The following is a 26,750-nucleotide window of genomic DNA, read 5'->3' as shown; positions in this document are numbered from 1 at the left end:
AGTGGGCTGTTCCCAGGGATTTTTGGGTTTGATTGTGTGTGTGTGTGTGTGTGTGTATGTTTTACCCCATTTCATTTAATTGAGGTGAAAACGACATAATATAAAAATTAACCAGTTTAGCCAGTTGTGGTGGCTCAAGCCTGTAATCCCAGCACTTTGTGAGGCAGAGGTGGGTGGACTGCTTGAGCTCAGGAGTTCAAGACCAGCCTGGGCAACATGGTGAAACCCCATCTCTACAAAAAATACAAAAATTAGCCAGGCATGGTGGCGCATGCCTGTAGTCCCAGCTACTCAGGAGGCTGAGACGGTAGGATCGCTTGAACCTGGGAAGGTTGCAGTGAGTTGAGATCGTGCCACTGCACTCCAGCCTGGGCAACAGAACGAGACTCCATCTCAAAATAAATAAATAAATAAATAAAACAAAATTAACCATTTTAAAACGAATGATCCAGTGGCATTTAGTATATTCACAATGTTGTGTAGTTATCATCTTTGTCTAGTTTCAAAACTTTTTCATCATCCCAAGAAGAAACTCGATACACATTAAGCAGTTGCTCTTCATATTCCATCCCCCTCCCCTGCCCCCAGCAGCCACCAGCTGGAGTTATGTCTCTCTCTATGGATATTTAATGTATATTGAATCATATAATGTGTGACCTTTTGTGTCTGGCTTTTTTCACTTATCATAATGTTTTTGAGGGTCATCCACGTTGTCACATATGTCAGTACATCTAGGGAAGAGCTTTCATCATGTTTATGTGGGTGAGATTGCTTCTACTTGTGAACAACTTCCTGAAATTTATTTCTAGAATGTTCTCTCCAAAGGGCCGAAGGCTTAAGTGATCATGCCTGGAGGACTTACTCTTATGTTAAAGAAATCTGATAAAAGAATTCCTGGCATTTTGAGGGGAAGGAAATCCTGAGCTTGTGTGACTGCCCACAGGGATGGATTTTGGTGCAGGGATTGCCGGGCAGTGGCTGCTGAGATTGGTGGGCCCTAGATCCTCCCTCCGGAAGGAAGAAGCTGCTGGAAGTGTTGCCAGCCACGGCCCTAGCTGTCAGCCCACATCTGGGACAGCTTCCGCTGAAGAGGGCTGCCTCGGCCAGGGCCATGTTCCCTTCCCCAGTAGCCCTCATCCAAAGACTGATGGTCATGGAGGGGACAGAGAGGGCCAGTTCTCGCTCACCGACTCAGAACAGCTCTAAATTTTCATTCTGTCTTTAGAACTCCCCGTAGGGTTGACTGAGGCCCAATCAGTTCCTTCGTGCCCTTCTTTTCCCCAGGTGTTGGTTCCATGCGCACTTATAATAAATCTGTGTGCTAAATTCCATCTCACAGTTAGCTTTCCTGGGAAGCTGATCGGCAGTACCAGATTTCCTGCCAGTTACAGAGAAGGAAGGAAGGTCTGCACCTCCTCTAAGCCGAGAAGCTTTGCTCTTTGGCTGCTGCACTGTCTGTGGGTAGTAGAGGTCTTCTCTCCTAGTTTTACGATTTTTCCCTGTCGAGATCTTTGAATCAACCTCTTCTAGGTATCAGTGGGGCGGCAGCTAAGGATTTTGCCTTTGTTAATAAGTTTTGCGTTCCTACAAAACCATTCTCCTATGTTGCCATAGGAGAAAACATAAACATTAAAATGAGATGTGCATTTTCATGCATTCTCTTGCTTTTCAGGGATGTCATAGTGCCAGGAATCATGAAAGGAATACTCAAATTTTGAGTCAAACTGTTATGCCAGTGCATCTTTATAATACGTTTTCTTTCTTTTTTTTGAGACAGAGTCTTGCTCCATTGCCCAGGCTGGAGTGCAATTGCGTGATCTCGGCTCACTGCAATCTCTGCCTCCCGGGTTCAAGCAATTCTTCTGCCTCAGACTCCCAAGTAGCTGGGATTACAGGGATGGGCCACCATGCCCAGGTGATTTTTTTTTTTTTTGTATTTTTAGTAGAGATGGGGTTTCGCTGTGTTGGCCAACCTGGTCTTGAACTCCTAACCTCAGGTGATCCACCCGCCTCGGCCTCCCAAAATGCTGGGATTACAGGCATGAACCACCACACCCAGCCAATACATTTTCTATAGGCAAGAAACCACATTTGTTTAACAACAACTGGACAGGTTCTGCTCTCCCTTGGACTGAGAAGTACTTGTGATAAGTCATTTGGCCTAGGGACAAAAGAGTGGGCACTGGGCCTCCTTTATTTGTAATTTTTTGTTTTTTTTTTCTTTCAGACTGAGACTCACTCTGTCGCCCAGGCTGGAGTGCAGTGGTGTGATCTTTCCTCACTGCAACCTCTGCCTACTGGGTTCAAGCAATTCTCCTGCCTCAGCCTCCTGAGTAGCTGGGATTACAGGTGCCCACCACCACATCCGGCTAATTTTTGTATTTTTAGTAGAGATTAGATTTCGCCATGTTAGCCAGGCTGGTCTTGAACTCCTGACCTCAGGTGATCTGCCCGCCTCAGCCTCCCAAAGTGCTAGGATTACAAGCCTGAGCTAACGTGCCTGGCTAGCACCTGATCTTCTTACAGGGTATGTAGGAAAGATGTGTGCTATAGGGAGGGGTGGCTCAGTTTAAATTCCCTACCTGAAGTGACAAGGCCTTTCTAAATTGAAAACAGCTCATGGGGAGAAGACCCTGCAAGGCTCGGCATGGGAAGGGAGAGAAGCACTTAGAGGCGGACAGATTCAACTCCACGCACTGGTTCAAAGGGTACTCATGCATATGCTTGAAAGGGCCCTCTACTTTTGTCAAGGAAAATATATAATATTAAGCATTTATCAATTGGAGAGGCTGGCCAGGTGTGGTGGCTCACACTTGTAATCCCAGCACTTTGGGAGGCCAAGGTGGGCAGATCACTTCAGGTCAGGAGTTTGAGACCAGCCTGGCCAACATGGTGAAATCCTGTCTCTACTAAATATATAAAAATTAGCTGGCCATGGTGGTGGGCATGGTGGTGGGCACCTGTAATCCCAGCTACTCAGGAGGCTGGTGCAGGAGAATCGCTTCAATCCCGGAGGCAGAGGTTGCAGTGAGATGAGATTGTGCCACTGCACTCCAGCCTGGGCAACAGAGAGAGACTCTGACACTGACACACACACACACACACACACACACACACACACACACTCTGAGACAGAGAGAGAGAAATAAAATGTAAAAACAAAAAGTTTTAATGGTTCATTTAAATTGCTTCCTTTGTATTATTTAAGAAATATATCTAGTGGCTTATACATTTTCCCATGGTTTTCAGGCTAATAAATCAAATACCAGTGCTTAATAAGATGAAATGAAATAGTAATGCAATAATCAATGCTATTTGGCACATGGTAGCCAAGAAAAGAGAGGACTTACCTATTGCTCAATTTAGCAGTGCCCTAACAGGTTTAGAGTTTAGTTTACAGCTAGTTTAAATCTCCCACCTAAATATTACTATGTCCCTGTAAGCTCTAGGCTCATACAGGCATTGTGGCCACAGCAGCTCTCCATCTGTGGAGTAAAAGAAAGCTTCCGAACCTGTTTGAGATCCTTAGCCCCATCTCCAGAGACTGCAGTGAATTTACAATTGGAAGCCAGGAGGTGGCAGCACAGAGGATTATAGGAAGGTTTGTAAATAACCTTTGTAGGGAAGTCTAAGGTTTGTATATAACCTTTGTGGGGAAGTCTACCTGCTGTCTTTACTTTTGTAGAACTTGGCCGGGAGAGTTGCAGGGTTCTGGCCTGTCGAAGTATCTCCTGAGTGTTGTGGAGAAAGAAACCATATAAAGGAATGGCGAACTAAAAACCCACAGGCATAAATCGGTTATCTTTAACACTCAGATGGGGAAGGATCTGGGCTTCAAGTTGAGGCAAGCCTTCGGTGGCCTTTCATAGCAAATGTGAATGATGCTCAGCTTTTCTCCTACTACAGTTTTTGATGCATATTTTCTCCTATTTTGTAACTTTGAGTCACCTTGCATATAGCAAGTGCTTAATAAGTGCTTCTTAGAAACTCTACTTCTGCTTCTTAGAGTTTAATTGAATTAGGAAGCGCACCCATGATAGCTGGGTCCAGGCTTATGTTTAATTTTGGTTAGGTTTAATATGGAGAGACTTTGGAGAACACAGAAAACTTGGAATTGTAGGGGGCTTGTCTTCCGGAGGTAGGAAGAGGTTGAATTCCAAATCTCATCTCCGGGGCTGAGACTTGAGACTGTTCCGGGCATCTGGAAAGTGTTTGTTATGGCAGGAGAATTAGCTGTGACAACAGAGTTCGATATAGGAGCATAGTTAGAGATGGAGATATAATCAAAGTGGGAATATTGTTAGATGTAGCAGTATAATTAACCATGGGAGTCTAGTTAGAGATGACAACATAGCTAGCTATAAGAATCTACTTAGAGATGGCAGCATAGTTAATCATAGGAAAGATGGGGGTGAGGTAGGGAAGAAGATATGGTAGGAACCGAAGGATGGGTGACTGAAGGCACCGATGAACACAGAACATTTGAGTTTCATAATTTTCTACTTTTGGCTCTGGGTAGTACACTAAGGATAAGTACTGTTGTTATTATTTTTTTTCGAGATAGAGTTTTGCTCTTGTCACCCAGGCTAGAACACAGTGGCACGATCTCAGCTCACTGAAACCTCCACCTCCCAAGTGCAAGTAATTCTCCTGTCTCAGCCTCCTGAGTAGCTGGGATTACAGGTGCCAGCCAGCCACCACACTCAGCTAATTTTTCTAATTTTTGTGTTTTTAGCAGAGATGGGGTTTCACCATGTTGGCCAGGCTGGCCTTGAACTCCTGACCTCAGGTGATCCACCTGCGTTGGCCTTCCAACGTGTTGGGAGTATAGGCATGAGGCAGCACCCCCGGCCAAGTACTGTTTGTTTTTCTTCTTTGCATTGCAGAAGAGGTTGAGCATAGTGCCATGCTTACACGGTTCATAATAAATACTTGTTGAGTCGAATCGTTTCAGATGGTCACAGTTGCCTATGGAAGGTGATGGGGTTGGATCTGACTGAAGTATGAATACTTAACAATAATTGCAGCTAACGTTTACGCAGTGCTTCCCATTTCCCATGACACTGTACTAAGGGCTTTCTGTGTATTATTTCACCCAGTCCTGACAGCAGCCACAGGGAGGCACTGTTATGCCAAAGGCCATACTCTAAACAACCCTGCCAGTGGTTCATAAATTTGACATGCCTCAGAATTCCCAAGCCTCTGGAGCTTGGGAGCCTTTTAAAAATGCAGATTTGGCCAGGTACAGTGGTTCACACCTGTAATCCCAGCACTTTGGGAGGCCGAGGTGGGTGGATCGCCTGAGCTCAGGAGTTCGAGACCAGCCCGGGCAACATGGTGAAACTCCGTCTCTACAAACAAACAAACAAACAAACAAACAAAAAACCAAAATGTTAGCTGGTTGTTTTCGTGCATGCCTGTGGTCCCAGCTACTTGGGAGGCTGAGATTGGAGAATTGCTTGAGCCCAGGAGGTAGAGGTTGCAGTGAGCCGAGATCGCACCGCTGCACTCCAACCTGGGTGACAAGAGTGAGACCGCATCTCAAAAAAGCCCAAAAAGCCCGAGAAATAGTAAAAAACACAGATTCTTGGGCCCTACCAAAGAACATCAATTCAGATGATGTCAAATAGGGCCCAGGAATCTGGAGTTTGAATAAGCATCCTTAGGGATCCTAGTGCAGGTCTTTAGGGTCATCGCTCTGTGAGAAACTCTGCTTCTGCCGACAGTCTCAGATGAGAGTCCCTTTACACTCAGTGAAATCATTTCTGTCTGTTTGGTTTGGGGGTAGATGTTGGTGAGGTCACCAGTTTTCTATCTGAATTTTTAAGGGACGCAGTGGGAGTCTGACGTTACTCTTGCAGAGAACTCCTGTAGTGTGTTTTGTGGGGCTTTGGCCCCACAGGACTATTCCCTGTGGGGTCCTTTCTGTCCATTCTAGATGGTGGTCCTCCTTGGATACACACACCCTGCTTGAAACAGTGCATTGGCAGCTGCCATTACCAAGAGTTGTGGATGTTTTCTCTGGCCCTGCCAGGATCCATTCCCCTTTTTGTGTTTCCAGTTGATTTTCCTTTGGAAACGAGACCTTTCCCACTCTTAGCCCTTTCCTGTCTCCCCAGTTCCTCTTCACTTGAGCTCTGCAAGGGTGTGCATGAGACTAGAACCTGCTGGGGAGATGTATTTCCTCCCTCTGAGCAGAGCAATTGGTTCTATTTGGGCCCAGGAGAGCCAAGGCTGGGCCTGTTGATCAACTGTCTGGGAAGGAGCTATCCTCTTTCTGCTAAGATCACTAACAGAAAAGAGGGTGCAATTCAGGCCTAGTAGGGACCTGAGAATGCCATAACTCAGAGCTCAGAGATGAAAAGAGACCAATCTTTATTTTATCTTTGGAGGGCCTTGGTCCAGTTATGTCTAAAGCTGGCATTACGTCTGAAGTTTCCAGTTACTTGAGGCAGTGCATTTCTTCTTATACTTAAACTCGTTTGAGTGATGTTTTTTGTCCTTAATAATTAGAAGACGATTAATATCCAGAGGATAAAGGTCATAAATCTCTACACAAAAAAGTGTTAGACACACAACGGGGTTAGAATCCCTTCGTTGAAGAGCTGAAATAACCAAATTTTCTTGGAGAAAAACATCTTACTGTGCTCTACACCTCTTCCAGCCCAGCTTATGTGTGTTGTTTTTTTCTCCCTGGGAAAAATTACTTTCTCTTTTTAAAAGGGCAGAATTATTCCCGAGTATGAACTTGCCTAGAGAGTAATCTCTACTGAATTTTGAGGAGAAGTTATAATAGGTTTGTTGTTTGGAACTGAAGAATAAGAAAAGACTATGACTATTAAGGTTTCCTAGAGTATATACTTTGGGGAAGGAGGGGAAGTGAAACTGACCAACAAACTGCATCTGATAAAAATAGTTTGAGGCTGGGCGTGGTGACTCACGCCTGTAATCCCAGCAATTTGGGAGGCCGAGGCGGGCAGAGCACGAGGTCAGGAGATCCAGACCATCCTGGTAACATGGTGAAACCCCGTCCCTACTAAAAATACAAAAACAATTAGCCGGGTGTGGTGGTGGGCGCCTGTAGTCCTAGCTACTTGGGAGGCTGAGGCAGGAGAATGGCGTGAACCCGTGAGGCAGAGCTTGCAGTGAGCCGAGATCGCGAGATTGTGCCACTGCAGTCCAGCCTGGGTGACAGAGCAAGTGTTTGTCTAAAAAAAAAAAAAAAAATTTGAAAATGTAGAAAGTCATTTGTATTATGGGAAACGACAGAGTGATAGAACAGATGGAAACCGTAGATAGTGTCTGTTTCTCTTCAGGGAGGTGAAGCAAAGCAGATACACAGAAATAAAAATCTCACCTGACTAAACCAAACTTTGGTGTGTTGTACCCTGCCTAAAAGAGGGTTGTATTCTTTCAGGATTAGCTCTCTCTCATCACAATTACCCTTTTCCTGCCTCTTAACCTACTTCAGGTGACTGTATGGGGTTAGTTTTGAAAGCAACAGACTCTAACACTGGTTAACTTAAGCCAAAAAAGAAAAAAAAAATTAGTGTTGACTGACAAGTTATGGAGTAACCCATAGAATGATGGGAATACTAAACAGCTAGACTAACAGACCTTGTTTCGGAAATGCAAGAGCAGGAAAGCTCTAAGCATCTAACGCCTACAGCAATAGCAGTTGGACCGGCTCTTCAAGATGCTACCCTTAAAATCATTCATGCCTCAACTCCAACTGTTTTCCAACTTTGAGTCTTTGCCCTTAAGATGCAAATTATAGAAAAAGTGATTGGCTCATCTTGGTCACATGTCAATGTCTTGGTCACATGTCCATTTCTTGTTGAGGGTTAGGGGAGAGGGATGGAGGGTACCTTCATTCTTATAGCCAACCTATGGAATTGGGGGCGTGTTCTTCAAAGGAAAACAAAACGCTGTTACCAAAAGGCAGAGTGAGGGATACTACAGAGGCAGAAACAAGAGACTCTTTAAGGACCCGTGGCTGGATTTTACTTTGGTGATGTTAGTCATGTCACTCCCTAATGTGACTTCTGTGGAGAGGTGAGGCATGTTGCTTCTCTATCTTGGATCACTTGGGGTGAGTGATGATGCTTGGCTCAGAATACTGTTTTGTTTCAGAAGCTCTCTTTTTTCTCTAAGGAAGAAAGTACTTGTTAGTTTTTTTCTGCTGGATTTGGGGAGCTCATAAATAGACTCCTCAGAATTAAACATAACCTTCCATGTCAACACTAAATATCTTTTTCTGTTTTCCTGCGTTTATTCAGCACATTTGTTAAGTGTGCACTATGTGCATGCATTGTTCTAGATGTTGTTGTATGGCAAGGTCTGCACTGTTCTAGGTGTTGGGGATATTGCAAAGAACAAAAGAAAGTCCCTTACTCCATGAATGGACCCTACATTCTAGTTCACCATTGTATTCCCAGTGCCTGGCTTAATAAATTTTTGTAGAACGAATAACTGAATGATACCAGCTCTTGCTATGTTGTCTAAGCACAACTTTTTGGTGAAATGTGTTAATGATGTGCCATAGGAGCTTAATTTTTTTAATTTTTTTTTGAGGTGGAGTATCACTCTGTCGACCAGGCTGGAGTGCAGTGGTGTGATCTTAGCTCACTGCAGCCTCTGCCTCCTGGGTTCAAGTGATTCTCCTGCCTCAACCTCCCGAGCAGCTGGGATTACAGGCATGTGCCACCACTCCTGGCTAATTTTTAAAAAAATATTTTTAGTAGAGACGAGGTCTCACCATATTGGCCAGGCTGGTCTCAAACTCCTGACCTCAGGTGATTCACCCACATTGGCCTCCCAAACTGCTGGGATTATAAAGGCATGAGCCCCCGTGCCTGGGCGGAGCTTAAATGTTTTGAATTTCTACTTCTTCCTCCCTGCCTATGCCTTTTCCTCTAACTCCCAGAAGTCGTCAAAAAATTCTTAAAGAGAGGGGCCTGCAAATTCTACTAGTTGTTTTCAAACCAGACTCTAGAGTTTCCCCTGCTATGGGGAAATCTGAAAATAGGAGCCAGCAGGTCTGCCTTGGAAACAAGCAGATAATGGGTCTATGAGTCACTGATGTCAGGGGACTGCCTACTCCCCGGACAGCAGGTGCCAAGGGGGCTCTTGGTAAAAGTCAGATGCTGCTGCCTGTGGTTGGCGGTGTTGGCTTCAACTCAGGCAGTAGGAACCATCTAGCACCATTCTAAAAAAGGGGAAGCTTGCTGCTCCCCTGTGAATGATATCTGAAATAGGAAATGGGATTGTCAGAATGTGATCTCAGCTACCACATTTGAATGTGAAACTGGACAGTTTGGTCATGTTTTCATTCCTATCAAAGTTGTAATTTATCAACAAGGAAACTGTGAAGGCACTAAAATTCTGGGAAGATGAATGCTAAGAAAAATACTGATCTAAAAATCCCTTAAAACCTAATAAACAGAATACTCATATCAGTTAATAAGAATGAGGTAGTATTATGTATACTAACAAGCGTTGCTTTCCAAGACATATTATTAAGTAGAAAAAGCTTGCAAATAGATGCATGCATGCCTTTTAGATAAACAAAATAAAACTCACTACCGATAATAACAGCACACACAATGATGCTACATCACAAGTACACATATGTGTTTATGTGTCCAGAAAAAGGTTTGTACCATATTGATAATAATGATTACCCTGGGGAATGTGGGGGGTGGAGGTAGAAAAGGGATTAGCGTTGTGGACAGTCAACAGAGGAAATCTGAACTGTAATATTCCAATTTTTTAGAACACTATTTCATTTAGAAGTTTTAGAACTTAAAATTAATTTAAAAAATGTTAGTAACTGTTAGAGTTGGCAAACATTCCACATAATCCTTAGCAAGGCAGGACATTAACCTCTTGATCAAGTTTGTTAAATAGATGTAGTTTTGTGGCTTTCTATCAATACGGCTTTCTACAAATACCCTGTCTGAAACAAACCACATAAAAGGTGTCTGTATATTGCAGAGGTACAAATGTCATATGCAAGCCAAGTAGTGCTGGAGCAGACATTTCCCCCAACGAGCCTATATTATTTGAATTTGTTTAATAATATTGAATTCTGATATTTCTTCAGCGTTTTATAAAGGTTTTAAAACTGTGTCATTTGAGTCTGACAACTGTGTTGAATAGGGTAAGACTTGTCACCTCTATTTCACAGATTAGAAAACTGAGGTTCAGAAAAATAAGTGACATGTTTAAAAATCAAAGTTAGTAATGGGGCACAGCACCTATATTTTCCAGGAGCTGAATGCTCCAATTTCTCCATTCTCAGCAAATCCAACTCCAATAGTTACTAGTAGTTGTCTGTCCCTAGATTTCATTTTCTTGCTAGCTGAGTTCACATTTTGGGACCCTCCTTTACTCACTTTCTACTTGAACCTAGGTGGATTATCTCAAAATCCAAAATCTAATTTCAGAATACAGTCATTTTTACCAGGGGATTTTCCAGCCAGTAGGAAGTGTGCTTTCTAAAACCACACTCAGCCTTCATCCTGGCACCAGGTGCAAGTGGTAAGCGACATGGTGTGGGCATGACAACACAGTCCTGTGCTGTCTGGTGACAGCTGGTTCTCCGTCACATCCTGTTAATGTTTCATGATGGGTCCATATCCTGTCTCCTCAGCTAAGCCAGAGGCTGCAGGGACCTTCTGTTATTTTTACTTATCCCTTAGTAGCCTCTCAATGAATATGTACTAGATAAGTCCCTTCACCCTCACACTGTAGCTGGAACAGGACGAACCTGTGTGTAGTAAGACACTTTTAAAAATAATTCACCGCCCATGAGGACTGACACTTTCATAAGCTCTTGCTCCTCCTCCTCACCCTCCAAACCGGTTCCTCCCACACTCCTCTATCTCAGCCAGTGGAGATTCAGCCTGCAAGTTTATAAATCCAAAACTTGGGACTCACTTTTTTCTTTTTTTCTTTTTTTTTTCACACCCTACTTACAATCCTTCAGCATATTCTGTTGGCTCTACCTTCAAATTCCATCCAGGGTCCAGCCATTCCTTATCACCTAGACTGTTACCACCCACCACCCTGGTCTAAACCACTGTCATCTGTCACCTGGACCATTAGAAGGGCCTCCATATACATGTCCCTTGACACCTAGATTTTTCTCAAGACAGCAGCCAGTGGATCCTATTACCATCTTAGTCAGACCATATCGTTCCCTCTACTCAAAAACCTCTGAAGATTTGCTCAGCTCATGTGGAGCAAAATCCAGAGTCCTTGCAATCAATGTCCTACAACGTCCCATGTTCCACTACCTCCTATAACTCTTCCCCTTCCATGGCCCCCTTCTCTCTAGGGCCCCTGGAGTTCATACTCTCTCGCAGGTACCCTATAGTTCATTCTCCCTCCTCTAGGGTTTTGCCCATAGCGTTCACTCTGCCTGAAATACTCTTCCTGGCAGTATCATGGCTAGCTTGCTCACCTCCTTCAAGTTTTTCTTACATGTCACAGTCTCCGCGAGGCCTTCCCTGACCACCTCATTTAAAAGTGCAGGCACCACTCCGCTCCACGCAACACACACACGCATGCGCGCACACACACGCACGCGCGCACACGCACGCACGCACATGCGCGCGCGCACACACACACACATACACACACCCCGCCCTCCCTGGCACTTCTTATTCCCTTCCTCGCCTTATTTTTCTCCATAGTACATATCGGCTCCTAACATACTGAATAATGCTTTGTCTGACTTCCCACTAGAACGTTTGCTCCATGAGAGTAAAGATTCGTATTTGTTTCATTCACTGCTGTATTCCCAGCTCTTAGAAAATGCCCGGCACATAACACATGAGATGCTCCATAAATATTTGTTGAATAAATCAGACTGGAAAAGACAACACTTTAGATTGAACCTTGTATTTGGCGAGGGTATAGGGAAGTAGATACTTTCATATGTTGCTGGTCAGAGTGCAAATTCGGATTATTTCTTTGGGGAGCAATTTGGCAAGATCCATCAAAATTAAAAAGGCCCCAGACCAATGACCCAGCAATTCAACTGCCAAAATTTATCCAATAGATATTTTTTGTTTTTAATTTTTTTTTTTTTTTTTTTTTGAGACGGAGTCTTGCTCTGTCACCCAGGCTGGAGTGCAGTGGTGTGATCTCGGCTCACTGCAACCTCCGCCTCCCGGGTTCAAGCAATTCTCCTGCCTCAGCCTCCTGAGTAGCTGGGACTACAGGAGCGTGCCACCACGCCCGGTTAATTTTTGTAGCTTTAGTAAAGATGGGGTTTCACCATGTTGGCCAGGATGGTCTCGATCTCCTGACCTCTTGATCCGCCCCCCTCGGCCTCCCAAAGTGCTGGGATTACAGGGGTGAGCCACCGCGCCCGGCCTATCCAATAGATATTCTTGCAGATGTGTTCAAATACGTTGGTTCAAGAATGTTCACTGCAGCATTATCTTAATAACAAAAGGCTGGAATCCACCCATATGTCTATCGATAGGGGTCTGAGTAAGTAACATGTGGGCATCCTTAAAACTGCTTAGCATGAAACGGTTAAAATGAGAGGAGGATATCCACGCGCTGACATGGGACAGCCTCCATGATACAATGAGTCAAACAAGCCAGGTGCAGAAATGTGTGGAGTTTGCCGCTGTCTGGGTCAAAGGGAGGAGGACAGGTACATATATTAACAAGTCTGTACAAGCACAAATAAATACAACTGCATATAAATAAATAACTCTGGAAACTCACAAGTGGTTGCTTCACAAATAGGGGCTACTTAAGGACTAGGAGGTTTGAAAACAATTTTTCAAATCATTGTAAATATATTACTTAAAAAAAAAAGACAACAACAAAAAAAACCCCTACGTCTAGATGCATCAATCCATGCTCTTTTGGTAACTTTTACTCTGTGTGGAGCTGACATCAAAAACATGCCCAAAACTCTGCTTTGAAGGCGTGTGGGGGTGGATAAGGAACTTTAATTTCCTCGCGCAGTGAAGCCAATAAAAGGTATGAATAGATTCAGCCCAACCTCGTGCTCTGTGGCTCTAGGGCTTTCCCCTCTCCGCCCTCCCCCAGCCTGGCTGCCAGTCTTCGGTGCCCTGGGATTTTGAGGACTGGCTGGAGTCCCCGCTTCCCCCTTAGAGGGCGGCAGCGGGGCGTCTCGGGGACGCATGCGCCCCAAATTGCGCTCGAGGAATTAAAAGAGAGGGAAAAAAGCCCCAAGAAAACTCACGCCCCAAACAAAACGCAAGTAGAGGAGGGCGCGCGGCCTGCAGCCCTCGCCCGCGTCCCCGGCCGCGGCGTGATGCGCGCGGACCAGCCCGCGACGCTCGGGCTGCCGCTGTCCCCGCACCTGGACGCCGGCCCCGTGGCCGCGCCCCAGCCTCGATCGCTCGCTGCGGCGACAGGCCCCCAGGCTCTCGGCGCCGGTGGGGCCCTTCGCTCTCCATGGGGCTGAGGGACTGGCTGAGGACCGTGTGCTGCTGCTGCCGGTGCAAGTGCCTGGAGGAGCGCGCCCTGCCTGAGAAGGAGCCCCTGGTCAGGTGGGTGCACCGCCCGGGCCGGGATCTGGGCTTACCTGGGCCCAGGCCGGGCGCCGGGAGTGTGGACACCTGTGTGCTTGTGTGAGTTGGGGAGGTGGGCTTGCTGGAAGGGCACGCGGAGGCGCCATCTCAGCCCCTTGGTTCCTTATAGGATGTTTTGCGTTTAATTCTTGGGTAAGATTTTTGCCGAAAAGCACAAATCTTCGGAGACACCTGAGACCCAGCTGGATGTCTGTACAAAGTGCCAAGAATTCGGGTGTCCTGCCTGGGCAGGGAAGTAAGGGAGAGAAGTTGATCAGAAGTTTCCATAGGCGTCTGATAAAATACAGCTGTGACTGGGTATTTGATCGGTATATTACAGTGAAACGGGCGGCTGTGGATTTCTGTGTCATTCAGCAAAAAAAGTTGTCTATTTCTCATTCAATTTTATTAACCCAGAGAAGACGATTCCAGTGACTGAGTATGAGGAAATATTTTTCACATGAAAAAAACGCATGTTTCATCAAGGGGCAGCCTATTCACTAGGATGTTGATTCATTACAGGTTAGGCTATGAAGTGTGAGGAAATGTAATACTCATTAGCAATAAGCTAAGAGGCTTTGTGAAGAGACCATACCGGCCCAGTTTTGTTCAGGGCTGTGATTTTAAGCAATGATTTTCTATCTCGAGTTTGCTGAAATCGAGGCTGGACTAGGTCATGCCTCAGGGGTAGACATGACAGAAACAGAGTATTTAAAATGGAATTAGGAAACAGTATTTCAGGTGGAACCCCAGGGTTGAGTAAGCCTATACCGAAGCCAGGGTTTCTTTCTTTTGAAGTATGCAAGTCACGTAATACAGCTTGCACAACTTTTTCTAAGGGATAATTTACCTTTCTTACTCTATCAAGTCCAAACACCCCCTTGACTTTGGAGATCTTACATAACCCCTTCCTGCCTGTCCACTGTGATTTTCCAGTACATTAAACAGTGTACACTCCTTGCGGCCGTGGGAATAATCCACTCATTCGCTCCAACCCTCCCTCAAGTGGTGACCTTTATCCTTGCTCCTCCTTACCAAAAGCTGTTTTCAAGGCCTTCTCAAGCAATCTTCTTTGATTACTTTGCCCTTATCCATCTTCCTCTTGTAGGATGTAGGACTTAGAAATTACCATCTACTCCTTGCTGTTTGGTGAGCACACATGTATATAAACATGTAACTCGTGTATATTATATATATAAAGTCATACACACAATACACGGCGTTTTTGATTGCTCTGTCGATGGCACTCCCACTTAGATTTTTAGATTATTGTGGGTAGGGAGAAATGGAATAATCTATCTCTAATCTAATAGGTAGTGGGCAACTACAATCTAGAACTTTATGCTTAGGTTATATGCTGAACTTGTCAGGGCTCTTAGTAACATGAAATACAGGTTTGAGCTTAGTTTCATCCTCAGAGGCCTGAGTATTTCCAGTTTTCTGTCCAGGATTGCTGTTTCAGTTAATAGTTCTGGTGGTTTTAAGATCTAGACCCTCTCCTGTCTTGGCTTCTGTCTAGTGAGTACAAGTCAGTGAATTTTGCATGTGATTTTAAGAAGCCCCAGGGTCAATTGGAGCGGAATAGCATAGTGCTTGTGAATCAGGTTGCCTGGAAGGAGTCTGCTCACCCAACTGGGTGACCTGGCAGAAGTTATTAAAATTATTTGTGCCTCAATTTCCTCATCTGTAAAATGGGGATGATAATGGTACATACTTCAAAGGGTTGCTGTGAGAGACCAAAGGAGATAATACATATAAAGTGCTTAGTAGAGAGTGTGACACATGGTTAACACTCAATAAATTGTAGTAATTAATTATCATTGTTATTCTGAGCATGTGGGTAGGAGTGGACTGGTCTCATGTGGTTTAGTGTCATGCTGGCGTCATTTCCATATAAGAATATTTGGGAAGAACAGCTTATTAATGGATACGTGGAACAGTGGCATGTGTGTATATGGGTACCTGTAGGTTCTTTCCTACACAAGGCATCTGAAGATTGGATCTGAAAACTTTTTTTAGTTGATTTAAAAATTTTTTAAAGTATGCAATTCAGTAGTTTTTAGTATATTCACAAAGTTGAGCAACCATAACCACAATCTTTTTTTTTTTTTGAGACGGAGTCTCGCTCTGTCGCCCAGGCTGGAGTACAGTGGCGCGACCTCGGCTCACTGCAAGCTCCGCCTCCCAGGTTGACGCCATTCTCCTGCCTCAGCCTCCCGAGTAGCTGGGACTACAGGTGCCCGCCACCATGCCTGGCTACTTTTTATTTGTATTTTTGGTAGAGATGAGGTTTCACTATGCTGGCCAGGATGGTCTTGAACTCGTGACCTCGTGATGCACCCGCCTTGGCATCCCATAGTCATAGGATTACAGGCATGAGCACTATCTAATTCCAGCAGGTTTCATCACCCCCAAAAAGAAACACCATACCCTTTTGCAGTCACTCTTCCCTCTCTTCCTGCCGCCACTGAGGCAACCACTAGTCTACTTTTTGACTCTATGGATTTGTCTGTTCTGGACATTTTGTATAAATGGAATTATGCAATATGTGGCCTTAGGTATCTGGCTTATTTCACTTCACAGAATGGTGTCAAGGTTCATTGTGCTTTAGCATGTATTAGCACTTCATTCCTTTTTATGGCTGAAGATTTCATTGTATGGCTCTATCACAGTTTGTTTATCCATTCATTAGTGGATAGACATTTTGATTGTTTCTACTTTTGGGCTATTATGAGTGCTGCTGTGAACATTCATATACATACAGATTTCTGTGTAGATGTGTGTTTTCAGCTCCCTTGGGCAAATACAGTATATCTAACTTTTTGAGAAGCTGGCGTGCTATATACAAAAATGACTGGTTTGAAATCTTGATGTGGTGAAATCCTGTGGGCAGATGGTCCGAATTATTATTTTATTAAGAACATCATTCTTCATGTCGATTTTTTTCCATCTATAAAAAAAGTTTTGTTCAGACATCTTTTGTTCCCAAACCAAATCCTTTACTGATTGAAAGAATGGTTTCCATGTTTTCGCTCCCTAAGGCAATAGTGCATGGAAGAGGTGAGGTCAGGGAAGACATTTGTCACCTGTGTGCATGATCACCTCCAGTCCTTTTCCAAAATGCACCAGGGACTCTTGTTCATTCAGGAAAAACCATGGTTGGTCCCAGCTCATTTGCCAGACTGACAATACCACTGATGACATTGGTCCTTTTGCTTTTTCTGGAACCATGTCCCTGCGGGGGGAATGCCTGTGCTTTCTCTGATTTTCATCTGTATTTCTTTCTGGCCCACTAGTTTTCTTCCTTCCTTCCTTCCTTCCTTCCTTCCTTTCTTCCTTCCTTCCCTTCCTTCCTTCCTTCCTTCCCTTCCTTCCTTCCTTCCTTCCTTCTTTCTTTCTTTTCTTTCTTTCCTTCCTTCCTTCTTTTCCTTCCTTCCTTTCTTCCTTCCTTCCTTCCTTCCTTCCTTCCTTCCTTCTTTCTTTCTTTCTTTCTTTCTTTCTTTCTTTCTTTCTTTCTTTCTTTCTTTCTTTCTTTCTTTCTTTCTTTTTCTTTCTTTCTTTCCTTCCTTCCTTCCTTCCTTCCTTCCTTCCTTCCTTCCTTCCTTCCTTCCTTCCTTCCTCTCCTTCTTTCTTTCTTTCTTTCTTTCTTTCTTTCTTTCTTTCTTTCTTTCTTTCTTTCTTTCTTTCTTTTCTTTCTTTTCTTTTCTTTTCTTTTCTTTTCTTTTCTTTTCTTTCTATTCTTTCTTTCCCCTTTCTCTAGAAATCTGCTGAGGCTTCACTCAACTAAAAATTTGTCCTGCTGTAGTCCTGCCCTTCAATTCCTGTTCTCTGCTGTTCACTGTATAATGCACAAACGTCTTTAAAGAATAGTAAACTGTACCCCCACCTGCTTCTTCACCTTTGTATTTTCCCCCCACTTAGAATCACCTGGTAAATTTGTTTAAAATGAAACTTTTGGGACCCATCCCTAAAGATTGTGACTCACTGGGTCTGGGATGGAGCCTGGAATTCTGCATTTCGGTAAATATACCAGGTAGTTTTGCTGAAGGTGGTCTAGGAACACCCTTTGAGAAGCACAGCTCTAAATGCTGATGCTCAAGATGGGACTGAAGGATTGCATCCATTTGGGTAGCATCCATTTATTAAGTGAGTAGTTATTGGGCTTCTACTGTTTGCCAGGCACTGAAATCTGGTTTCCGCCTCTGGTATAATTACATGAAAAGTGCTCTCTTCAAAGAGAAAGAAATTGGATGTTCTTTTCTCAGTGTACATGGAATACCTCTGTGCAGACTATTCATCCTTTCTTTTACATTTTCTGCTGCCCTGGCTTCTCTGATTTTGCTTTCTCTAGTCTTTTTGTCTGTAAACCTGATCAACCTCATCATGCAGGTTTTCTTCCTGGTGCCATTGCCAATGCCATAATTGTTAGCAGAGACACCTTTTTGTTTTCTTTACTTTTTAAAACTCTGCTCAGATTTTAAAGACTACCTTTTCAGTTGCCACCTTTTTGATGAAGTCTTAGAAATTCTCCCCAAGAAGTTATGGTATCTCGTTTCTTTCTTTTTACCCCTCAGGTCACTTACTGCATTTTGCCTAGTATTACGTTATAAGGTGGGTGGTATAGTTCCAGTGAAATTGGAGAGGCTGAATCTTACCTTAGTATCCTCTGTGGTGCCCAGCACAGTGGTCTACATGGACTAAGAACTGAGTGAATCCTTTTTTTTTCTCTCTCTCGAGACGAAGTCTTACTATGTTGCCCAGGCTGAGTGCAATAGCATGATCTCAGCTCATTGCAACCTCTGCCTCCTGGATTCAAGTAATTCTCCTGCCTCAGCCTCCTGAGTACCTAGGATTACAGGTGCACCCCACCATGCCCAGCTATTTTTTGTATTTGTAGAAGACACGGGGTTTCACCATGTTGGCCAGGCTGGTCTCAAACTCCTGACCTCGTGATCCTCCCGCTTCGGCCTCCCAAAGTGCTGGGATTGCAGGCCTGAGCCACCGCATCTGGCCCATAGTTTTTGATTAGTAATAATTACAATGAATGTTTGTTTATTAATTGCTTTCTATGTGTAAAAATTTTAAATGGTATTTAAAGCAAAATATTGTGAAGAATAATAAAGCTAATACCCATAGCTAGCTACCCTAGCACTCACCTTAAGAAAGAAAACGTTAAATAGAGTTGAGTGACGCACATATTTCTCCATAGCCGCATCCTGCTCTCACCTGCAGTGGTGACCTTTACACTGAATCTGTGTTTAGTTTTCTTAAACATGATGCATACTTGCTCTGTGAACCAAGCCTAGTGGGAATTAGGAGACCAGAGTCCTCATCCCAGCTATTAACCAGCTGTGAGATCCTGGGGAAGTCTCCTAACTTCCTTGAACCTTAGTTTCTTCTTTTGTAGAATAAGGAGATGAGACTTTAATCATGATCTTGAAGGGCTGTTCCAGGCTTGATTGTCCTCTGCCCATGGACTTGTGTTAGCTGACGTTCTGTTTGACCCGACGTGGAATACAGAGCAGTGAGGCTGGCTGTAGTGCCCGGAAGGAGGCTGAAGACCCAGGAAATGTGAATCCTGACCTTTTGTCTAACTCTTCTGTCCAGAGCTGTCTCAGCAGTGAATAATTTTGAGTGAGCAATTTTTATGGAAGGAGCAATTTTTATGGAAGCAATTTTTGTGTAAGGAAGAACAAGTCTGGGCCTGGAGAAAGGACACATGGCCTGATTCTAACACAGCCTTGATCCTAACCCAGGCTTCAGTCCCAAATATTTGAATCATCTACTCACTGTTTTCTCATGTTTTCCCCAATTTTAGGACTGAGTCATCTAAGAGTCACAATATCAACCGTCCATATAAGGTTTGAGGTTCTGTATGCCACTCTCCCCTACACTGACCACATTTCTAAAACAGGGTAAATAGTGATCAAACAACAACAACAACAACAACAATAAACCGGTATGCATTGAGGAGAGGATAATGATGCAAATAGATTGTTTTGGTGTGGCTAGATCATTGATCATTTGTCTGTAAAATAGTGAGTGGCTTTTGGTTCAAAATTTCATGTTATTAATTAAAAGAAATACTTGGAGTATGTAATCACCAGTTTTCTGGGGTTGCCACCACCACTTCCCATAAACGTGGTGGCTTTTAAAACAAGATAAATCTATTCTTTCACAGTTCTAGAAGCCATAAGTCTGAAATCAAGGTTTCAGCAGGGCCACAGTCCTTCCAAAGGGTCTAGGGGAGAATCATTTTTCACTGATTCCAGCTTCTGGTGGCTCCCAGTGTCCCTTGGCTTGTGGCCACACAGCCTCATTGTTTGCCTCCCTTCATCTTAGATGTGTCTCTCCTCTGTGTCTAAAATCTCCCTCTCTTTTCTCTTATGAGGACACCAGTGATTGGATTTAGAATCTGCCCTAAAACCTAGGATGATTTCATCTCAAGATCCTTGACTTAATTACATCTGCAAAGCCCTTGTTTTCAAATAAGGTCATAATTATAGCTACTGGGGATTAGGACTTGGACATATCTTTTGGGGGGAAACTATTCAACCCATTACAGAATGCTTTTGGAAAGATGTGTGAGCCCAAAGCATTGGTTATTATTTCACTTTTGTAGCATGGCTTTCTTCCATCAATGATAAGAGCATGCTCTTGCCATATAAAAATCTACCTGAGGCCAGGTGCGGTGGGTCATACCTGTAATCCCAGCACTTTGGGAGGCCGAGGCAGGCCGATCACCTGAGGTCAGGAGTTTGAGACCAGGCTGGCCAACATGGTGAACCCCGTCTCTATTAAAAATTAAAAAAAAAATTAGCCAGTTGTGGTGACGGGCATCTGTAATGCCAGCTACTTGGGAGGCTGAGGCAGGAGAATGGCTTCAACATGTGATTCTTCTGAGCATGTTTGTGTTCCTGGTGGCACAGCTGCAGTCATTTTTAAGGAGAGAGATGCTCAGGTCCTCTGGCACCATGGAGCCTACTGCCATGTACGAACTAATACAGACATCAGAGGCCTGGGAGATGCTGAGTCAGGACACAAAAGAGCTGGCTGTGGTGTAAACGTCATGCACTGAGGGATCTTTCACAAGGGTTACTTTGAACTTTTTCAGGGAAGTACAATTGTTACTCTCTAATTTCTATTAGCTGTTAATAACTGATAAACATCATTACATCTGTCTGATTTTTCAAAAGCAAAAGAAGAAATGGAAAGAATGAACAATGATAGCTATGTTTTTATGCGTGGCTCTCTCTTAAGCCACCCAAGAGGACCATATAATGAGCTTCCAAATCTATTTTGCTCCTTGTTCATCTCGATGCCCACCTGCAGCTTCCATTCATGATAACAAACTTGATGTCCTCTGCAGGCAATGAATGGAGAACAGATGTCACTGTTTTGTTTTTCTACAGTGCCTGAATTCCTGTGAGGGAAAAGTAAAATAAAATCTCAGTTTGCTCTAGATGACTATTTTGTGCCCACACAAAGGATCATTCTAAAAAGGAATTGATCAGGGCCTTCGGGTGTGGGCCAAATTCAAAACAAACTGAATTTTCCCGAATGACCCACAGATAGAAAGCATTTACAACAGTGCCTAGTCTGTCACAAGCACTAAGCCCAATCTGTGCAGGATCAGGAGCATGAGGGCAGGGAAGATGAACTTCCCTGTCAGAGACACTTTCCTCCTCAACTCAGTCTCTGCCCCAAGCAATGTGACTCAAACTAAACCATTTCTTCTGTATCTGTTAGTAAAATCCCCACCATAGCCCTATGAGGCACAGCTGTTTCTTGTTGTCTGTGGTCGTTAGATTCTGTAAAGTCACTTGAACACTGAATTAGTGAATACCAAACCATTGTTCCTAGGGGAAATACAGGGTTAGGTTCCTGTGGGCCGATGGCAGGATTAGATCCCTGTCAACCAATCAATACATAACGTTGTTTTATGGGTTTCTGCCTAAAGACACCTTATTTAATATATATTGTTGATCTATCAATATTGAACTCTTGGCCAACACCCTATATCTCATGTTGGAGTGAAGCTTATCCAACATGTATGTTAGTACTTTAGCACTACATTTTGGGAGATATTCTAAACAGTGAAATTGCCAGCTAAAAGTACAAAAATGCAAAAAAAAAAAAAAAAAAAAGCCGCTAAGTGGGGGTCGGGTGCGGTGGCTCACACCTGTAATCCCAGCACTTTGGGAGACCAAGACAGGTGGATCACTTGAGGTCAGCAGTATGAGACCAGCCTGGCCAACATGGTAAAACCCCGTCTCTACTAAAAATACAAAAATTACCTGGGCGTGGTGGCACGTGCCTGTAATCCCAGCTACTCTGAAGGCTGAGGCAGGAGAATCACTCGAACCTGGAGGTGGAGGTTGCAGTGAGCTGAGATTTTGAGACACTGCACTCCAGCCTGGGTGACAGAGCGAGACTCCATCTCAAAATATATAAATAAATAAAATGTTGCTAAGTGATCACAAAAAGGACACTTGTTTCCAATCTGATAGCTGAACCAAGAAGCCTGAGTGTTGCCTTTTGACCTCAGCTGGGTTGTGCATCTCAGGCAACTCTAAATTTTTTGCCACTCTAGGCATGTTCACGAATGGCCTTGGAAACATCACTAGTATTGATTTTGGGGTTACAGGTAAATTTTGATGAGTGGGCGAATTTGCAAATACAGAATCTGCAAATAATGAGGATTGGCTGTAATTCTGTCCGCCATCCCCACTTGGCCACTGAGGAAACTGAGGCACAGAGAACTTCAGTAACTTGCTTAGAGGCACACGTGGTTGAACTGGGATTCATATGCTAGTAGATATCAATGCCATAGAAAGAGCAGAGCCCTTCGCGCCGAGAGGTATGGAACTAGCTGCTTACGTGGTGTGTGTTAGAAATTGTGTTTGGAGTTTGAATCTTTCCCTGAATTGTTATAGCCTGGGGTCCAGAAACACTGGGCCTTTTCCTGCATTGAGGCTAGGGAAACCAGGTGCCAGTGGGAAAGAAGGGTGGGGGAAGGGAGGGCTCACAACATGTAAAAGGGAATCACCACCAACTCTAGAAGTATCATAATCTTTTACATTTGTAGAGTTTCTCATTTTACAGTGTGGACTCTCCTGACTTGGAGCTGATCAAATCGTCTTCTCCCCGTTGGAAGGGCTTTTAGAAAGTGTTGACGAGTATGTTTATGTCAGTGAGATTTCTCAGACCGGGGCCCAGATGGCCTGACTTTTTTCCCACCACATACTATTGGGTTTTCCAGAGCCAGGTCTCTGAGCAGATTGGGAAGATTGGCACACCTCATCTGTGGCTTCCTGCAGAAACCTGCAGTGTACAAAGCTCCGGGGCCAGACAGTGACTCACAGGAAGTGCCTGCAGGGGCACAAAGGGTTTGTACTGAAGGAAAGTGCCCTAGATGGAAGATTCTCATTGCAAGGCCGGCACTTTTGCCTGCTTGAAAGACAGGGGAGTGATAGGGGAGGGCCAAAGGGGCGTGAATGCTGTCCCGGGTACAGGGCTTTACCCCCAACAAGTAGGAGGGAAGCTCTTTATAAGAAGTCAGCTGTCCAAAATTCACAAGGATGACTTTTAAAGGTTTTCTTCCCTGGAAAGCCACAGCATCCCTCTTCTTTTTTTGTGACTTGCATTAGTCAGTCTTAGTGCCGTTGGAAGTTCCCAAGATGAAATTTCTTTCTCCTACACATCATGTGAGTTTGCTGGAACTTTTTATTCTCTAGAATCTTGAAGTGATCTTATCAGTACACCACCTATGTTTAAAAAGTAAACTCTGCTTAAATGCTGGATAAAATAGTTTATTCCTTTAGCAACTAAAGTTGTTTTAGTCTTGTTAATAAATCTTTGTTTTGTGACAGTTATATACCATGCACTCTATTCTTTTGTGCCCTTTTAGGAAGTAATTTTGGTGACATAGTATGCAACAAACAATGAACTGTTTGACACCGTCCTGAATCGGCTTTTACTTAGCTTTTTTACTTTTTTTTACAAAAATCTTTTAAAAACGTGTTTGAATGTGTGATATTACAGACAAAAAAACCATACACAAATATGTTTAGTATAAAGAATAACTATAGGCTGGACGCTGTTGGCTCACGCCTGTAATCCCAGCACTTTGAGAGGCCGAGGCAGGTGCATCACTTGAGGTCAGGAGTTCGAGACCAGCCGGGCCAACATGGCGAAACTCCGTGTCTACTCAAAATACAAAAAAAAATTAGCTTGGTGTGGTGGCGGCACTTATAATCCCAGCCACTCTGGAGGCTGAGAAAGAAGAGTCACTTGAAGTTGGCAGGCAGAGGCTGCAGTGAGCCAAGACTGCACCACTGCACTCCAGCCTGGGTGACAGAGGTAGACCCTGTCTCAAAAAAAATAAAAAATAAAAATAAAAAGAATAACTAGAAAGTGAACACTCCTGTAACCACCTCCCATGGCGAGAGATAGCTATTGCCAGCCCTTATCTCCTCCTCGATCATATCTAGACTTCTAGCTTTCCCACCTATGTGTGCACCTTAAAGATGTACTTTTGTATTGCCTGCCTTTAAACTTTGCATAAACGGGATCAAACTGTGTGTTCTCATAGAACTCACTTTGTTGGTGGAGCTTTGGGAGATTCCTCCGTGGTGTTGTGTGTAGGCTTGTTCGTGGTTCTTATTGCGTTAGAGTGTATTCCATTTTGTTCCCCTATTCTACTCTTGGTGGACTTTTGGGTGGTTTCCAGTTTGGGGCTATGAAGTATGGTTTAAAGTCAGCATATAAGGTGAAATTAATTATTCATCCCTCAGTCATACTGGCCTGCCCCTGGTTCCTCAAATATACCACCCACACCCCTGCCTCAGGACCTTTGCACTTCCTGCCTACCCTGCCTTGAAGACTCTTTCTCTGGTTTTCTGTGTGGATAACTCTTTCACTTTATTTAGATCTCTGCTCAAAGTCATTTTATCAGAACATTCTTCCCTGACCATTCTCTTAAAACCGTGCCCCACTCTTCACTGTGTCCCTTACTCACTATGTATTTCTTTATAGTCCTGAATATCATGGGACATAAACATATGTGCTTATCATCTGCTTCCTTCCACAAGACTGTAAGGCGAATTTTCAAAAATTTAAACAGCTAAAAAAATGTTAGGAGCTCGTCTGTGAGCCTGAAGACACAGAGTCATACTCATCTGTACAGTTTAGAGCCCTGTGAACTTGGGAAACAAGGATGCATTGGGTCAGGAAATATTTATTGAGCATTTACTATGTGCCAGGCACTGTTTTTTTTTTTTTTTTTTAGGCAGAGTCTAACTGTCGTTTAGGCTGGAGTGCATTGGCACGATCCTAGCTCACTGCAACCTCCGCCTCCCGAGTTCAAGTGATTCTCCTGCCAGGCACTGTTTTAAGCACTTGAGATATATCACTGAGCAAAGTAGATGCAGATCCCTGTCCTAGTGGCTTTTATTCTAGTGGTGGCGGTGGTAGTGGTGGGGGGCACAATAAACAGTAATAAGTAAACTAGGAGATAAATAAGTTTGTAGGAAACAAAAGTAGAGCAAGGGAGGGAGCATGTTGCAATTTTAAATAGGTTGGTCAGGGCAGGCTTGTTGAGGAGGTGGTGTTTAAACAAAGACTTGCAGGAGAGGGAGGAGTGAGGATGTGGCTGTCAGGAGAAAAACATTCTAGGCAGATGGAGATCAGCCAGTGCAAGGCCCTGGGGTCAGGGTGTGACTGATGGGTTCAGGACACCGAAGAGGACAGGGTGGTGGGACTGTCACTGTAGGCCTGTGGACCACTGCAGGACTTTGGCTTATCCCGTAGGCCAAATGGGTTAGCCACTGGCAGGTTTTGAGCTGAGGGATGACATGATCTGATTTACATATTAAAATGGTCACTTTGGCCATCCTGTTAATAAAGAGAAATAGGTGGGTAAAAAAGACAACTGCAGAAATTCTTATGCAAAATGTAAGAGGCCTTGGCTCAGGGTGTAGTGGTAGAGGTGGATGGTTTTTGATTGTGGAGCCAATAGGATTTTCTGATGGATAGGATGTAGGGGATGAGGGAGTGGGGGATGCCGTCAAGGGTCTTGGCCTGAGCAATGGGAAGGACGGAGTTGCCATCGTCTGAGTGGGGAGCCTGTGGATGGGTTTAGTGGGAAGATCAGGTGCTTGGTCAGGACCACACTGAGCTTGTGTTGTCTGTGAGACATCCCAGGGGAGATGGGAAATTTGAAATTTGGGAGAGAGTACTGAGCTGGGGATTCCGATTCAGGAATCTTCCTCATGTAGATGACGTTTAAAGGCGTGGCACTAGATGAAGTGACCAGGTGTGAATGAAAGCAGAGGAGACACCGAGGACTGGGTCTTATCTTCTTCAGCCCTCGTATTTCCTCAGCTGGATGACATAACAGTGCTTGCTTCACAGGGTGCCTGTAAGGACCATCTTCAAGCCTCGAGAGCAGGGCACAGATGTGTGAAGCAGCATCATACGGGGCTCTGCCTCAGTGTGAGAATAGAAAGCCCAAAGGGTAGGAGCACATCAGAGTGGGATGCCAGGAAAGGAGTGCTCAGGGCTTTTCTTCCTTCACACTGAGGCAGGTCACATCTCTGGGGTTGAAGGAAGTCATGAGTGTAGGTGGCAAGTGCTGAGGAAAGTGCTGGAACCAATGGAACAATCGCCCCACCGCACCCCAGCTTGGGCAACAGAGCAAGACTCTGTCTCAAAAAATAAAAAATAAATAAAAAAATAAGAAATAAACTTGGGGATAAAACATGTTTAAACACTGGATCAACTAGGTAAGAGAAAGCCGGTATCTGAAAGAACAAAGGAAGGAGAGATAGAAAGAGAGAAAGGAGAAGGAAAGAGAGAATGAGAGAGAAGGAAAGAGAGAATGAGAGAGAAGGAAAAAGAGAGAGGAGGAGAGGGAGAGAAAGAGAGAAGAGAGGGAGAAAGAGAAGAAGAGGGACAGAGAGAAACCAAGAAAGGACAGGAAGAGAGAGGGGGGAAGAAAGAAAAAAAAGAAAGAAAGAAAAGAGGAGAGGGAGAAAGGAAGGACTGAAGGAAAGACAAAGAAGGAGAGCGAGGAGGGAAGGAAGGCGATGGTGGAGAGGGAGAAGATCTTTGGTTCACCTTCTCCATCCCAGGGAGGTCTCAATAGAGGGAAAAAGGGAAAGCTCTTGAAGCCAGGGGAGGTAG

The 26,750-nt window shown here is 44.2% G+C and overlaps 1 protein-coding gene across 1 annotated transcript in view; it reads left to right on the top strand.

Annotated features, from left to right (window-relative positions):
* Positions 1–13,413: 13,413 nt before the first annotated feature.
* The window catches only part of MREG (melanoregulin), a 72,139-nt gene continuing 58,802 nt past the window's right edge, over positions 13,414–26,750 (top strand). The window contains exon 1 of the mRNA NM_001258073.2: positions 13,414–13,544. Coding sequence (NP_001245002.1) covers positions 13,450–13,544 — 95 coding nt within the window. The 5' untranslated portion in view covers positions 13,414–13,449. The remainder of the gene's footprint in view (positions 13,545–26,750) is intronic.

Source organism: Macaca mulatta, chromosome 12, assembly GCF_049350105.2.
Source record: "Macaca mulatta isolate MMU2019108-1 chromosome 12, T2T-MMU8v2.0, whole genome shotgun sequence".
In the NCBI taxonomy this organism is placed as follows: domain Eukaryota; kingdom Metazoa; phylum Chordata; class Mammalia; order Primates; family Cercopithecidae; genus Macaca; species Macaca mulatta.
This window is presented reverse-complemented; position numbering and strand designations above follow the sequence as displayed.